Raw genomic sequence first — 18,190 nt, 5'->3', positions numbered from 1 at the left:
AGAACGTAGTGGTATCCTTGATAGACCGTACTAAAGTCGTAGTGTTCCTTTATTTTCCGGGAACAGCACCTTCCCCTTTATCCACGGTCCACCACGCAATCCGTAAAAGACCGTGGCAAAACTTCACAAGACCTAGCTCAACTTGAATACAGATACAAAAATAGGCAAAATTCCACGGCGCACCACGTTTCGGGCAAACGGGGCTACCGTGGTCGCCGGGAACATAGTGTAAACCTAGCATTAGCGGTATCAATCAAAATACTAAACAATGTCGTGAAATTTGTCAATATGTTTAAAAGGAATGTAGAATAATACATGTATGCCATATTTTGCTGCTTCGTAGTTATGTAACATAATTAGTCTCACTGAATTGTCCCTTTAAAGGTCCGTAAATCATTAGGCTAATTCAAGTATAGTGAACCAATGAATGTAATCATTTCAAAGTATTTCTATTCATACTTTATTCAACAGGTAGGATATTTGTTTTGTTAAAACATTCCTCCTATTTTAAGTAAATGACCACGTCATTCTTTGTAAGGACAAGTTGGTATGGTACGTGCACTTATGGAACATTTATTGATATGTTAATCAGCAAATATAAAATATTATAAGACTTTAAGGCTTGCCGAGGGTTTTGCAACATTTTGTGATCCCGAGGGTAGAATATCCCTATCCTTCATATCCACTTATGAAAGAGTATTTTTCTTTCATACATCGACGTTTTATTGCAATTTTACAACTATAGACGTATCAACCTATCCAAGATGGCGGCTTAGGTCAAAGGTCATACGGGAAGAAAATCTCGCACTGTCAAAACATAAACAGTGCCCTCACGTTGTTGTTTGTAATTGTGCGCCCCGTTTCTTATTTCACCGTGAACAAAGTTTAGTGTTGCTTATCATACTTTAATTCAGGAGCATTATTTCAAACAGGAAAATGAATAATAGCCTACAAGATATAACGCTAAGTACATGTTTAATTTAGCAAAACCAAAGCACAATTTACCGGAAAATTTCGCACATGTTGCACATTTCTAGATCTTTGACAGCGTGATTAAATATGCAACACGATTTGACACTAGGCCTACAATTCATGATACATTCATATAAATATTTTTTTTTATTATTTCATAATTAAAAAGCATTGCAAAACTGTCATGGGACCTACTATAGACCGATTGCCAAATGGTGCGTGGCTGACTCGGTCTCAACTAACCTTGTTTTGTAATGATCGTCACATGATAAAAAGAAAAAAAAACACATGACTGTTACTATAATTATTAGGTCAGTATTTGATAAGCCTATGAGTGTAAATAATTGACCCAAAATTTACCAAATATCTAATATTTTATATATTCAGTTACCACCAATTGGAACAACAGCAAAGAGAATATTATAATTTAACAGCCTTTCTAAAATCATTAAATTATTTGTCTAATATCAGAAACATATATACATAGAGATTGGCAACTCCACCATTTTTACGATCGGCAGATGTACCTCTGTATGTGCTTAGGGGTTTTTAGATAAACTCTTAAATAGTTAAATACAGCAGAATAACTTTGATATGTTATAAAAGTTCAGTAATTTTCAGATGGTTTGAGTACGATTTTGGATAGAAAAAATAATATTTTAACCTCTATATATCAATAAAACAAAATGCGCTTCCGGTTTTGAATGTCTGATTTTCGAAAAACCAGGTAAATTTGCTGATTTTCATGCTTTCAAAAATCACATTAAATAACATCAATAGGGAAAAACTGGTCACATCAAACCATGATATAATGTTTAAACTTTGGGTTGATGCAAAATATCATGTTTAAAAGAATACAATTAAAATTAGTTAGCCAAGGGAAAATGCTTATAAACCGGAGGTCCAGCTGCCTGTCAACAAAGACAAAGAAGGAGTTTCCAATCTCTATGTATATATGTTTCTGCTAATATATATTATTATATAATATCTTATATGAATGCATGTAGAAGTAAATAATGTATATTAAAGAACTGGATAAAATTTAAAATTTCAGTACAAGTACTGGGGTACATATTTCACCACAGTATGTGAATAACATTAATTAAATGGGTCAAAATATAGAGACTTAAAATGGATAAAAAATAAGAAAGACAGTTATTGAAGAATGTTGAGATGATTAGTGTTGTGTTGAAAATTGACATGTACATCAAAATAACTTTAATAGCTGTATCTATTGTTCTTCTAGATCATAAACATACATACTATTGTTTCAATGTACACACTTTTTGGATACCCATTACTTTATTTTAATTAATTTTATATGTCCAGGCTTCATTTTGTTTTCTCATTGATTTTTTATATGTTTTCAGCATAGATGCGTGCAGTATATATACATTAGACAAATCTTAGTGGTACCTTGATAGTGAAGCGAATGATTGTAATGTAAGATATTTTGATTAGAGTTATTCCCCTTGATTTCCGGAAGTTTATAATGATTCTTTAATTAATTATTGACTAATCAATGTGCAGGTCTGGAATATTGTAAATAGTTTCTAATTTTACAGTTACATGTAGGAAAGATATATTAGCAAATTAAAAGTTGATTACTGTTGAAATAAATAAGTATTTAATTATTGAAATTCTGTCTACCAGGAATAATTTACTGATTCTAAGTTAAGTAGCTCAGAATGATTGTCAATGGGGAGCACGATGTAAGAGGCGAATCTCTGCTTCGGCAAAGGTTCTGTCAGTGACCAAGCTGAATAAGTTTGGGCCCAGCTGAGAAAGTTGGGGTTCCACTGTTGCTACCACTATGGGGTATACGTTAACAGGGTACTGCAGTACAGGGTGACGTACTGACGAGTACAGGGTAACGGGGTGTCAGTTCGATACCAGGTGTTCAGTAACACAGGGCGGCGTGTTGCTTGAACAATGAGACAAGGTTTGGCAAAGCACTCGGTGCCGCGGTAAAAGGGTGACTCGGTATTGTAGTCACAGGTGTCTCGGTATTGGTGTCGTGATAATGTGTACTTTGTACACGAGGAACTGACTGTCATAGTGAAGCAGCCTCTTTACTTAGACCTGTGGTATTGAAGATACAGGGTGCTCAAGGTGATTCAGTTGTTGTATTTACCAGGTGTAAATGAATCGGATCATGGTTGTTAACATGTGATTATGAGTCAAGTAGACTAACCATTTATTTGTATATATTGTTGGCAGTATTTAGTTTGTTGTGTTTAACAGTGCCTGGGTCCAAGATAGAACTTGGTAACGGACCGTACTACAGTTGTAGTTGCAGTACAGAGTAGCAACAGGCATAGTCGGTCACGCGACCGTTACAATAGTTTACATGTAACTTTAAAGTACATGCAGCTTTATATGTACATATATGTAGACTTATCAGTAAAGAAGAACGGAGATTTATTGTGGTCAAGGATCAACTGTTTACATAACAAAACACATGATTTTGATTTGCATTTCCTATTTCCTGATCTATTTTAACATATGAAAACATACATAATATATGAAACATGTACATGCATATTTCCTCTGGAATACACATGTAGTTCTCCTGTATATAGAGCTACTGATTGACTTTTAATTTTCCAATTAAACCTTGTAACGTAGTTATGCATTTATCTATGTAATACATAGAGATTGAACAGTGTTTTGATTGCGTTAAAGGTGGTATGAACGCAATGGGACACGGACATATTCAATGTAGCGCTAACGCGCTACATGTAGAATATGTCTGTATCCCATTGCGTTCATACCATCTTTAACGCAATCAAAACACTGTTCAATCTTTATATTTACATAAATAAGTCTACTTTTACGTCACATTTAAAACGGTGATGGTTGCTAAGTTGGGTAACTACGGTAGTCAGGATGACCGAAGATATATTTCCGATTGTTGAATGTTATAGCTGCAGTTTGATTTGAAATATAACAATGACACCTTTAAATTATTTTTAAATTCTGTTTTTTTTTTCCAATTTGATAATGTATCAATAATGTCCATTTCGAATAAAAAATTGAGATAACCGAGGCGGAACGACTACCGGTATATTATCGCTGTCAGGGTAGTGATGCGGTCCGAAGTGGAGCGAGCCGCCATATTTGATTTTCAACCGAGGAAAGTAACTGTGAAATAGCTTGTTGATGAAATGGTATGACTGTTGAGCTGCTGAATGTTTGTAATGTATGTATCGGTCTACGTACGCGATATAGACTAAATTCTTCATAGTCATTTTTATTGTACGGATGAAAGACAAGTGTTTGCATGGTGTGTGAGTGACGTAACTATGGAATCCCTCGAACATTCCTGAGGAAAGCCCCCGGTTGTAGCCTCGACCTGCGATTCTTTTTGTTGTTTATTACCGTTACAATGCTCGAACACATATTCTGTTTTGATGTCAAATACATTTTAATTGGATATAATAACAACTCTTTATTATTATTTTGAATCCGACAACGAGGAAACTTTGTTACTTCATACAGTAGGCCAACCGAGCAGGCTAATGACGAACATGATATTGTCTGTGCCGCCAAAGGATTAGTCTTGAGACAAATAGAAGACCGACATCGTTTTTTAGTTTATTATTAATTTAAAGCAAATCTGTCATCTGTGAAAAGGTAAAATGTAAATTAAGTAATTAAAGTTTCTTTACAGTATCATATGACGCAAAATCTTACCGAAGCGTGAACTAGAAGTAGTCCGATCCTACTCTGGGTTTGTATTCATACGTCGTTGCGTTTACGCTAATTTGAACGCAACTCCCCTCCCGTTGACTATATAGGGGCATATGTAAATATAACGTGAGGAACAACATAACAGAATATATATACACACAACATGTACCATTACAGGTTTCAGTGTACTTTTTCAAGAATAATTAGTAAAATAAATGAAACTTATTCTTTAGTTGCTTGTGTATTATCCATCAATTAAATAAATTCATGCCATCTATCCAATCTGCTGAGAAAGGCAGAGTAATTATATTTCTTTCTTAAAGACACAACATTATCTTAATTTGTGAATGGAAGATTTATTAGCAGAAACATATATCAAATATTTATAGTTAATACTTTAAGATGTTGAATAATATAGGAGTATGTGTCATCATGCACTCTTCATTCAAAACCAAATAAATACATGTATATGTATACTTATAAACATTATGATATACATATATCCATGTAAAGTTACACTGATGAAAACACTTCCAAATATACAGCTTCAACTCGATGTATTGTCATTTTTCTTTTATTGTACTGTATATAGGGAACCATGAAGGACCATATACCTAAAACACATTTATATGGTACTCAAAATCAGTGTATACAGATGATGTAATTCATTACATATACATGTACAGCATGCAGTGTTTGAAGGATTCTACAGTCAGATCAAAACACTAATTCCAAATTTAAAATACCTGTATTATTGAGATTTGTTGTAATGAGTGTCCAACAGGAAAAACACAAGATACTTAACTTAATATTGTATTTAATCTATAATATCATATTTAAGCTGATACACCATGTATGTCTTCTAAATACTACTAATTTATTCATAAGATTCTTTTCACAATCCAGTTTTATGAAGAAAATATACATGTACCAGTCTACATTTGTAGAGAATAATGGAAATGATAATTCTACAGTTTTCCTTTAGTGAACATTGAAATAAACCTGTACAAAAAGGATATTCTTATATCCACACGCACCTGAAAATGTGTCTCCAATTCAATTCAAAGGTCCCTTTGTTATGATTTGACAAGATTATACAATAGCTGAAACACATGTTTCCGAAAGAATTTCAAAATATGTTTAAAAAATACCAATAATTTCTTAACCTTCCTTGGATTGTCTGACATACATTGCACTTCATGGTCATGAGTTTATTGCCCTAGACCAGCCAGTAGTACACATGTAGGTATGAAAGAAAAGGTAATGAAGGTACATGTAGGTAAAGGCCCAGTCATACTAATAACGTATCATAACTTACAAGGAGACTAAAGTACAATGTACCTCAGCGTAGCTTAACCTACGCGCTTTAACGTATTTGAGCGTATAGACTAGCGTATCTCTACCTCAAATTTAACCCGCGATTGTGATACGCTATTAGATATTTGTTGGAAGAGTATCATCTTGCTACCGTGACGTAAAATAGTAAACCTTAGCGTAATGTTATGCAACGTATTGGTAAGAGTATCGAAACGTGCCAATAACATATATAGCAGTCGACCTCTGCTAGCCGCCTACGTAATTTATTCAAGGGTTGATTGTCAATTTTGTTGCTTGCATTGACTGATGAAGAAAGTCAATCTAGTTTTTCTTCATCAGTCAATGCAAGCAACAAAATTGACAATTAATCCTTATATTTACGTTAAAGTTGTATGGTCTATGACTTTCGCTCAGAGTAAAAAACTGCTTAAGTGTTATACATATTTTCCTCCGTCTGTCTAATTTTACCGTTTTTTTTTTATAAAGTTGCAGCACTGGAATTAATTTTAATTATAAAAGTAAAAATCTTTTTAACGTGTACACGTGAAAAATAGGTTTGAAAGATGCCGAATCATTCCGATCTCTTCCGCACATCATCGCGACAATCTCGAAGTAAAACGAGAGTTGTGAAACCAAGAGAAAATGTCAACAAATTTTCATAAACAAAAACATGTGGTTGAACTCAGCAGACTGGATCGACAATGAAAATAATGATCGCAAATGACAATATTTGATACACACAATATTTACGGCAATGTGTCGAATTGGATGTTTCAAATACTCCATTCTGTGGATATATGTCTAGCACGATTTGTTCATTTTAGCCAGAAGGAAAATATGAACACAAACAAAATCAGATAACCACAGTAGTAGATGAACACAAGGAAAAAATATGCCCTAAACGATCATCATTGTTACTCAGAAAAAACAAAGATTTGTCTGTCAGAACTATTCTCATTCTTGAATGAACCACCAGAATATGTGGTACTCATTTAAAAATAAATTGAATAATCGTTGGAAAACAGGTAGCATGACATAGCATTATGCGGATTGTAGCGTAACTCAACCTACTAATAAACCGTGTGTAAACAATATCATATACCTTGCGATACTTTACGTTATCGTTACGTCAAATCGTGGGTTGATAAGGGGGGATACAAGTGCGCTAGTCTAAACGGTCAGATTTACTTTAATAATATACACACTGAGGTTTAGATTAAAACAAACTGAGGTTTCTCTCTCGTATGCTGTAGTTGTAAGTATGGCCAGGCCTTAGCAGAATGAAATCAAATAGAAAACAATAAATATTCTTATAAATAGTCTCCATTTTCATGAGCTATTATTGATGACGATTGACATCATATACCAAAACGTTCAGTAGGTTGTCTTTTCACGTAAAATGTCATTTTTTTGTTCATGCCGTGGGGTCAAAGTTAGTGGTCAAAGTTCATGTATTCAAGTATACAATATTACCAGCTTGGTAGCCAGAACTTCAAGTTTAAACGATTATTACCTTTAATCATTTACTACGCTATAAATGTATAGCGGAATGCTTTATGATGCTCAATACGTTCAAATAGGGTGGTAAAGTTATTCACTTATCAGTAAACATACTGATAAATAAATGCCCATTCTTTAGATAACTCTATACAATATTATTTTTTTTATAATTAATGTTGCTATATTATCGATATCGATATCGATGTAAATCTGGGATCGTTTGTTAAACATTATTGCCATTATACCTTGTCTTTTTAGATGTATTTTTCTTTCAGTCTTTATGGGTGTTCAAATTAAATGCTATTTTCAGAAGGAGGAAATCGGCTCGAGAAATAAAAGAGTTGCAACAGCGATATGAGGTAAAGTATATCTAAGTCAATCGGCCTCTATTTCCTTTCAATAGACTGGGTGGTAACAGTTTATATGTTGTGTTTAATTACCCAAGATTATTTTTCTGAAACCTTTAATAAAAATGGCAATGCAACAAGTTGTGAGTTTAGAGGGTTCACCTGTCCGATCACGGTGGGGTTTTCGGGGAACTGCGCGCTCTTAGATCCCTCGCACGTTTTCAACCAGCTATCGAAAATAATTTATATCGGTTATATAACTTGTCTCGCGATTGCAACCGATGTTAGATAAATAAAGTTTATAAACATAGCTATGCCCTATATTCGCGTCGCCTGTAAATTTGCAAAACACTGTAAATTGTAAATAAAAAAGAGGTATATTCATTAAAGATAACATTAAAGGAAACGTTACTTAAACATCCATTTAATCAACAACCTCGTTCAGAGTTCACTGCATTCGACTGATTTTACAATGATTAGGTCATCCTAAATTATAATGTTATAACATATACGTTTAATTAACAGCGATATAGATGTCATGACAATCATTACCACACGACATGGGAAGAAAGACAAAGTTGTGAAAAAAGGCAAGTATAGCATCAGAACTAGCATTATTAAGTAAAGAAACTTTATGCAAAGATAACAATATCCATCAGGACGAAATCGTTCAAGAGCATGAGTCAAGGGTTGTTCAGTAAGTAATATGTCATAAGTCTATATCTATTATAGACATTATATATAGCTCAAACCGAATGTTAAGTAATTGAGCATCTTGCATTCTGGGACCGATTGGTCACCAATACGGTCGACAAGCAGTCGTAATCGTCCTGTAATAGTGTGAAAGTAAACCAAAATTGCTTTCAATTTGTATTGTGTCTAGCGAGTTCATGGTTCTCATCAACAAACTCGGTATGGTCACAGAAAATGGAGAGAAAATCAGAATGTGTTAGATGAACATTATCAATTGTATATAACTTCACCTAATAGAATACTAGGTCGTCAGAGCAAAAAAATGAATACGAACGACGTAGTGTTAAAAAGTATTTAAATGACTTGATATTGAATCATCATCCAGTTTCGAAATATTAAAAAATAAACCGTTTTATTTCAGCCAGAGGAACCATGAGCTTGAAAAAGAAAGGATACGGAGTGCTAAATCCTACACCTGTAATTTCGGGCACAAACACAGCAGCTTCAGAGAGGTCCAGTCCTGTCATGACTTGTAAGTATTATGATGTCATACATTATAAACGTATCATTATAAAAAACCCTACCGTTTCAGTCAATGTTTTTCTTTATAGCATATATAGGTCTTAAATTTTATATTTCATGACTTTTCGATCCAGTAGATAATCAACATTAGTGTACAGTAAAAGAAAACGACGTCCATTGGCCTTAATGGTCAACTGATTATTGACACAATACAACACGGTAGAAGTATCCATTGAAGAACGGAGACCATATTATTATTTACAATTTTTATTGGCATTTTCTGTAATAGAAAATTTATGCAAAGTTCATTTGAATTCGTTATGACAGTTTTGAAGAAGAATTTGAAAATGGAAATGGTTTACAGATACACGACGGACGACAACGGACAAACGATTAGAATAGGTCACACGAGATTTGGCGTCATGTGACATATCAATTCAACATGTTTTAAATAATGGCGTCAACAAGATGACGGTCGACATCCTTATACGTCACAATATACATAACCACTTGTAGTCTATTAAACTGAATGGGATTGACGACATTGATTATTCCGTTACAGTCAATCCATTACTATTTTGTTTATAAATTAGGCCATGGGCTAGGAAGGTCCCACATGCACCCCCCAAACCTCCGAACCAATATTTTTCTTAACCCTTATGACCCACTGATCACAAATCAAAATATTAACGTTGCATAAGTTGGGATGAACTTCCGGTTATGACGTCATGAAAATTTAAATCTTAACAAATTTGACTTGTCTTCTTCGGTTGAAAAATGTCAATGTAATGACTATTTTTCATTTTTAGTGAAATTCGACGTTATAACCGGAAGTTCATCCCAACTTATGCAATGTTAACATTTTGATTTGTGAACAGTGGGTCATAAGGGTTAAGAAAAATATTGGTTCGGACGTTTGGGGTGGGGGTGGGGTGCATGTGGGACCCTCCTAGCCCATGGCCTAAATACTTATATGTTATACATGTATGCAGTGTTTTGTAGAAACTTTTGATGAAAGAATATACTAATACGTTTTCTCAGTTTTCAGACTGGCCAACCAACTCTACTGATTCCATTATCTTGTAGAACTTGCAAAATAATTGTCGTATATGTTGGTATTTACACACATGTTTAAAGTGTTTCTCCACTATGCGTTAGTTAGGGTGTCCAATATTACGAAGAGAAACAATTAGAATATATATTGTTATGTTTTTATCAACTTATTTATTCAGATAATCTGCAACATTACAGAAATCATACACTGATACTGTAGCTTATTTTGTTACTATCATGGCCGCTAGTCCGCGAGTGCCAGAACGAGGCTTCACTATAGTTTGTATCCAAAACTCGTATTGAAATAGTCATAGTCCGTATCATATAAGTAAACTTCATACAATGAATAACATCACAAATATGCTATATTTTTCCAAACCGCACACGCAAGCACACAATGGAACACATTGTATACAGGGTTAATCTACCTCTAATTTCCGTAGTTGTATGCAAAACTTTAAACATTTTCAACTAAACGGACAACCGTATCGGGTGTAACATTTAGAAAGTGTGAATGCAAGTCATATTCTATATTACATATTATCTTTCCTTAGACGTAGATCTTGTGAAATCATATATTTGTGAGAGTAATGCCATGCGTTTCAGAGAAAATTACATAGATTTTGCTCACAAAACAATGACGTCACAATAGATACACTAGATATCTGCAAAAAAGTTGACTGTGTTATATCCAAAGATGGAATGTTTTAAACTGAGGTTCTTATTTCGTTTTACTTTACAGCAAACTGAAAGAGACCTACTTAAATATGATGATGAAAAGATGCGAGATGTAAGTACAATCGTTTTATGGTATAACGTATCTTTTCTTCTGCAATATTAACTTTTTCATTTGTCTTGCTTTTGGTCATTCGTGCACTTTAATTATGAAAAATAGTTAATAGATCATAATAAATTATGAACAAAATATTGATTGTCTTTCTTTCTTTATTGCAGTGGTAGCCGCGGTGGTAAGCTTTATTTTATATCAATGTTAAATAAAAAAAAGAATCGTAATATATACTTTTGACGGTTGATTTATTTACGGAATTCTCCATATTATCTGGTTACAACAACAATAACGCGCGTTAACGTTTACATTTTTTAAAAGCAGGTATGGCGGAGATTGGATTTTCTGGGACAAAACTTTTTGGCACTGGAATACAAAGCAGTTGTGTTATCGAGGAAATCGACTCGGACTAAAAAATTTCATCACTATTTCGTCTTAATGTTTGATCAAATACCCCTTTTCAAAGGGCCTATTTCTTATTATGAAATCCTAAATAAAATGATTCACTGAAAGAAAGGCACAATACTAATTATTGGAATAATGAATATTAGTTGTTACTCCCTTACTAATATATATTAAAAAAACCATAAGATAAAAATACGATAAAAATGCAAAGGATCATTGCTCTGGGAAATTAAAAAAATATTTTTAAATGCAATGGCAGGAATGTTAGAAAAAGAAATTGTTAGGCCGCTTAATTAAGACGGAGGCGTTGTTTACAATTACGCCCATTTTGATTACACAACGATCGACCGACTACTCCTCTAAATCTACTGGAGGGATTTCCATGAAGTTTGCTGGTAACAATCCTTTATACAGTATATATCGAAACAAGCTATACTATCCAAAGTTTATTGGGAGCGTCAATAGGATCTGACAATTTCACATAAGGGATTATGTTCATATGACATTTTACCACTTGTACTTGAGATAAAATGCATTTCCTATACCTTTCTCTGTCAAAAAAAAACGTAATTTCGTCCCAGTGTATATATACAGTAAGCTGTGTGTGTGCTCTTTGGGCCGAGATGTTTACGTACACGAAAATAATTCTGACATTTTTTCAAACTACTCCGTCCCCTGAAATTCACTTTTAATATTCTGCAGGTAGCAATTTGATTGGCCATTTGCCAAAGGTCATTCGTTACAGGATGTTGTCAGATCCTCTTACCAAACGTACGTAGTGATATAAAGGATCTGTATCCATACTTTTATCTAAGTTGCGTACGTTATGTTGGAAGTCACTTCCTTGTCACATTCCATAACATTCAATATGACTGCATGACGCTAACCTTTTAAAAAAACAAATGATAAATATTAAAACATATATTCCGCAATATTTTTACTATGATTTAAGATTTCAAGATTGGAAACTGCTAGTGAAACAAACAAGTTTTGTGTAAACTTCAAGTGCCGTAGCACACAAAACAGTTGGAAACTTCCAGAACAATACAAAATCATGGTTATCACGTCGATAAACGAAAAACGTTCAGCACAACTTAAAGGCAACTTAAAGCGTTGTTTATCTGAATTATATTTGATGTAGGGCTGCATGGATATACGCAGCGGTACACTAACGTAGACTTTACACATACACCATGCATCGATAACTACAGAGTTCTACTTTCGTTTCCGAGCGTTTAGGTGAAGATGACGTGTTTTCACATGTAGTAATGCTACAAGGGTAAGAATTTTAAATATTTGTTACATGAAAAATAACATGTTATGAAGGATTTAATGATGCATGCACAGTAAAAGTAAGGTTTATGTAGGAAGTAGTTCGCAGGCACTCAATGTTTTTACCGTCATTTCTAGTTTCAGACGTATCCTCCTTTGTTTCAAAAATATTAGTTGTCTGTGACGATGGGGTTTGGTGTGGAGGGATAAGTTGGCATGTCTATGGCGATGGGGTTTTGAGGCGGATGGATAAGTCGGCATGTCTGTGGCGATGGGATTTTGAGGCGGAGGGATAAGTCGGCATGTCTGTAGCGATGGGATTTTGAGGCGGAGGGATAAGTTGCCATGTCTGTAGCGATGGGATTTTAAGTGGAGGAATAAGTCGGCATGTCTGTAGCGATGGGATTTTGGGTGGAGGGATAAGTCGGCATGTCTGTAGCGATGGGATTTTGGGTGGAGGGATAAGTCGGCATGTCTGTGACGATAGGTGTGGGGCGGAGGGATAAGTTGGCATGTCTGTAGCGATGGGATTAGGGGTGAAGGGATAAGTCGGCATGTCTGTAGCGATGGGGATTTTGGGTGGAGGGATAAGTCGGCCATGTCTGTGACGATAGGTGTGGGGCGGAGGATAAGTTGGCATGTCTGTATCGATGGGATTTGGGGTGAAGGGATAAAGTTGGCATGTCTGTGGCGATGGGGTTTTGAGGCGGATGGATAAGTTGGCATGTCTGTAGCGATGGGATTTTGAGGCGGAGGGATAAGTTGGCATGTCTGTAGCGATGGGATTTTGAGGCGGAGGGATAAGTTGGCATGTCTGTAACGATGGGATTTTAAGTGGAGGAATAAGTCGGCATGTCTGTAGCGATGGGATTTTGGGTGGAGGGATAAGTCGGCATGTCTGTAGCGATGGGATTTTGGGTGGAGGGATAAGTCGGCATGTCTGTGACGATAGGTGTGGGGCGGAGGGATAAGTTGGCATGTCTGTAGCGATGGGATTAGGGGTGAAGGGATAAGTCGGCATGTCTGTAGCGATGGGATTTTGGGTGGAGGGATAAGTCGGCATGTCTGTGACGATAGGTGTGGGGCGGAGGGATAAGTTGGGCATGTCTGTATCGATGGGATTTGGGGTGAAGGGATAAGTTAGCATGTCTGTGGCGATGGGATTTTGAGGCGGATGGATAAGTTGGCATGTCTGTGGCGATGGGGTTTTGAGGCGGATGGATAAGTTGGCATGTCTGTGGTGATGGAGTTTTGAGGCGGATGGATAAGTTGGCATGTCTGTGGCGATGAGATTTTGAGGCGGAGGGATAAGTTGGCATGTCTGTGGCGATGGGATTTTGAGGCGGAGGGGATAAGTTTGCATGTCTGTGGCGATGGGGTTTTGAGGCGGATGGATAAGTTGGCATGTCTGTAGCGATGGGATTTTGAGGCGGAGGGATACGTTGGCATGTCTATGGCGATTGGGTTTTGAGGCGGAGGGATAAATCGGCATGTCTGTAGCGATGGGATTTTAAGTGGAGGGATAAGCCGGCATGTCTGTGACGATAGGTGTGGGGCGGAGGGATAAGTTGGCATGTCTGTAGCGATGGGATTTGGGGTGAAGGGATAAGTCGGCATGTCTGTAGCGATGGGATTTTGGGTGGAGGGATAAGTCGGCATGTCTGTGACGATAGGTGTGGGGCGGAGGGATAAGTTGGCATGTCTGTAGCGATGGGATTTGGGGTGAGGGGATAAGTTGGCATGTCTGTGGCGATGGGATTTTGAGGCGGATGGATAAGTTGGCATGTCTGTGGCGATGGGGTTTTGAGGCGGATGGATAAGTTGACATGTCTGTAGCGATGGGATTTTGAGGCGGAGGGATAAGTTGGCATGTCTGTGGCGATGGGGTTTTGGGCAAAGGGATAAGTTGGCATGTCTGTGGCGATGGGGTTTTGGGCAGAGGGATACGTTGGCATGTCTGTGGTGATGGAGTTTTGAGGCGGATGAATAAGTTGGCATGTCTGTGGCGATGGGATTTTGAGGCGGAGGGATAAGTTGGCATGTCTGTGGCGATGGGGTTTTGAGGCGGATGGGATAAGTTGGCATGTCTGTGGCGATGGGGTTTTGAGGCGGATGGATAAGTTGGCATGTCTGTAGCGATGGATTTTGGGTGGAGGGATAAATCGGCATGTCTGTGGCGATATGTGTGGGGTGGAGGGATAAGTTGGCATGTCTGTGGCGATAGATGTGGGGCGGAGGGATAAGTCGACATATCAGTTGATGGGTTTGGGCGGAGGATGGGATAAGTTGGCATGTCTGTGGCGATGGGGTTTTGAGGCGGAGGGATAAGCTGGCATATTTGTGTGGCGATGGGGAGAAGGGACGGAGGGATAAGTTGCCATGTATATGACGGGTAACTACATGTATATATAATAAAGCCATGATAATTGTCGTGATATAATTAACCTGTATCGTGATTTGAGTTTGAATTCACATTGTTGGAGTTATAAAAGAGTTTCCTATCCGACACGTGACACTTGATAACATTATAATGTATGTTCAAAGTGACGGGGACGTGTAATTAAACTAATTAGCCATCACACAAATATGTATATAGTATTTACGCCCCACTAACAATAGACATATGTCATGATCCCGGTATCACAGAATGTGTATTTACCACAACAAAAATTATTTAAATCCTCACATTCAAAAACATCCACCACGAACAATGACAATTATTTCATTTTAGTATGGCAGTTGATATGCCCATTAGGTGACGATAAAATAACAACAGGTACATTGTACATGTGAACAGGTGCATGGGGTACAGCGACCCATATCTTGACATTAATGTGGAATTTAATTGAAAAATGATGGACGTTGACTGATAGCCTCTGTGTCCATATCATAAGATATATTACACAGATTATATAATGACAATGGAAAAGTAAAATTATCAGTAATTATTAAACATGTTGTCGTTAAGATGTTTGTTAAGCAGAATAATAGTTTTCGACTTCAGTTTGTTTCGAGAAATCGGAGCCAGGTAATATGTACTTATTCGAACAAAGAGATATGACATTTTTATGTTATCTTGGTAATGATTTCGAAGCGAACTACAACCCATCTCACTACTATCATCTTCAAGTAGTCTAAGGAAGATCCTCACCTGCTGTGTGTGACACTTGACCTTTATCTCGGATAGTGTATCAATAAGTACCTGGAATTCATCACCAGGTAAAGTATGGGTGTTCCTACACCTGTTGTTTGGAAGTTTAGATCGTTATGTTGACAACATGGACGCTCTATCGGACGAGAGAAGGACAAAAGTGGATTGAGATATTTATACCATAAAATGGACATCTATTACTTCATCTTCAATATGTTTATCTGTATTGCATATTGTCCAGGTATGTAATGCATATTTTCTGAGAAATAACACGTTCACTTCCATTCTTTTCTTTTACGAATTTATCTATTTTATATGTTTTTAATGATACCTATTTACTGCATCAATTCATTGGTTGTTTTTATCACATTTTCTATTAAAGGCATTTAATCTGATTCCAGCTGAGATGAATAACAGAAAAAAAAAACATGTACATTGTATATGCATTTAACTGAAATAACACACATCATTTGCCAAATAAAATCAAAAGTAATGCTTAAAAAGTTCATAAGAAAATCTTTGTTTTATTTCTTACTTTAGGGTTTAACACAAGGCGGACCAATGTCACAGAATGGGAATTTATTCAAAGGCTTGATTGGTAATACAGGTAACAACGGACAAGGCATATCTCCGTACAATGCTCAGGGAGGTTTGGCGGCCATGACCGGATATGGAGGAAATTGTCCCCCTTTACAAGGGATGTCTATTAGTAAAACACAGTCGAGTTCTATAGGATACGGAATGAACCCTGTTCGGAATTCGATCAATCCAATTCAACCATTCATGGGTAATTATCGTACACGTGTATTACATGTATAGTCGGTTATTAACTTGGGTCAAAACATTTCGGGGTTTTATGTCAAAACGAGTAAATAACATTTTAGCGGTTTGAAATATATGCTATCTGACAATTACGAATGGTCATCCATTACTAAACATTTTTTGCGGATCCAATTCTAGCGGTCATAGCGATGTCAGGCGTAAACGCGAAAATAGGAAACGAAAAGGTATCCCGCGAAAATTACGGCTGTGCAGTATTTTGTTAAGTATAAAATTTGTCTTTGTAAGACATTCAACCTTCGCTAAATCACTATTTCCTTTCAATGAACGAAGGGCAATGTACTTTGATAGAACGATAAATTTATTTTAACAATTTTTGTCTTTATCAAAGAGGAATACATTAAAATATTTAAACAGATAAAGTGGCGAGTAGCACATTTGAAAAGCGTACGTCTTCGTCGTCGTAATGAGCTTAGATGATGTTATTATTCTTTTTATCAACGACAGGCATGAATTCCGGGTGCAGATGTACTTTGACCGTAAATATGGAAGGCTGTTTCATCTGTCCTTGTGGAAATACTGGTAATGTCTTTTTTTGATAATTCAAAGAAAGTCTAGCGATCTGTTATTTGTAATTGATGTCATTTTAATGTACATGTATAAATGTGCTTTCGAGACATACGGCATTTTGTATCTTGTATATTTACTATAGCGTAATCCGCTTCTTCTCTTTCTCGAAATTACATGCTAACTCGCTAAAATAAAGTTATTTACAGTTATTAATGCTGTGAATTTACATAAAACAATCCTGCAAATATGGTTACAGTATTGCACATGTTAAATAATCTGCTTATTATCTTTCCCAGTGAGACCGTTTCCGACCACAGGTGTCGGAACGTTGATGACCCCTGTACCAGAAGTAATCGACACCACAAGTCTTCATCCAGCATCAACTAGGCCGTCAAGTATCGCTATAACAATGGATGCTAAGTTTTCTAGTGTATCGAATACAGTCTCTGGCAAGGACAGCAGACCAACACAATCAAACGTGGATTCGAATCACGAAAATAAAGCTAGTTCTGGACAAATCACTGCACAGATTAGTACAAAACAACCGTCCTTACTCAATGGAAATATTGATATCCCGAACCAAAACTTAAGCTCTGATGAAAATACGCCTAAAAATATATTAACAAACCAACCCGTAAATCAAAACATTTCAACGTTGAGTGATAATGAGAGCGACTTCACTGGTGAAAGGAGTTTCCCTTTGGCGGTTTCTCTCGGATGTTTATTTTTCCTGACATGCGCAGTGTGTTGTGTACTGGGATACCACTTGTTGGTGACGAAAAAACAAATTAAACATCAAGGAAACGAGTTGTACTTTGTTGAAAAATCATTCAGACAATCTATTTCATCGAATGACGATAGCATGAAAAGTGGCAGACGTAACCCACCAAATCTACCGTCGAGGGCGCCCCCTTTGACACCGACAGCGCCATCTGTTTCTCCTTCCGGTCATACCAGTTTTATGTTCCCACCGGAAGACGTTAGACACGACTATTTGGAGCTAATATAAATATCTTTGAGTATATTCCATGTGGAAGAGAATACATTGTTTACTAAATTGACGATTATAATGCAATTATTGTTTTATAACTAATATTAAATAATATTTGTAATCAGGAATTAAAAACG

General features: G+C 36.3%; 2 protein-coding genes across 2 annotated transcripts; one reads left to right on the top strand and one right to left on the bottom strand.

Annotated features, from left to right (window-relative positions):
- Positions 1-12,781: 12,781 nt before the first annotated feature.
- On the bottom strand, positions 12,782-14,053 carry LOC138306641 (uncharacterized). The gene has a single exon (XM_069247082.1). The coding sequence runs from the start codon at positions 14,051-14,053 to the stop codon at positions 12,782-12,784; it is 1,272 nt and encodes a 423-aa protein (XP_069103183.1).
- LOC138306108 (uncharacterized) lies at positions 13,179-18,181 on the top strand. Its single transcript, XM_069246470.1, has 3 exons — positions 13,179-16,499; positions 17,000-17,074; positions 17,359-18,181. Exons 1-3 carry the CDS (start codon positions 16,274-16,276, stop codon positions 18,069-18,071), a joined length of 1,014 nt encoding a protein of 337 aa, XP_069102571.1. The 5' UTR covers positions 13,179-16,273; the 3' UTR covers positions 18,072-18,181.
- Positions 18,182-18,190: the final 9 nt, after the last annotated feature.

Source organism: Argopecten irradians, chromosome 13 (genome assembly GCF_041381155.1).
Source record: "Argopecten irradians isolate NY chromosome 13, Ai_NY, whole genome shotgun sequence".
In the NCBI taxonomy this organism is placed as follows: domain Eukaryota; kingdom Metazoa; phylum Mollusca; class Bivalvia; order Pectinida; family Pectinidae; genus Argopecten; species Argopecten irradians.
This window is presented reverse-complemented; position numbering and strand designations above follow the sequence as displayed.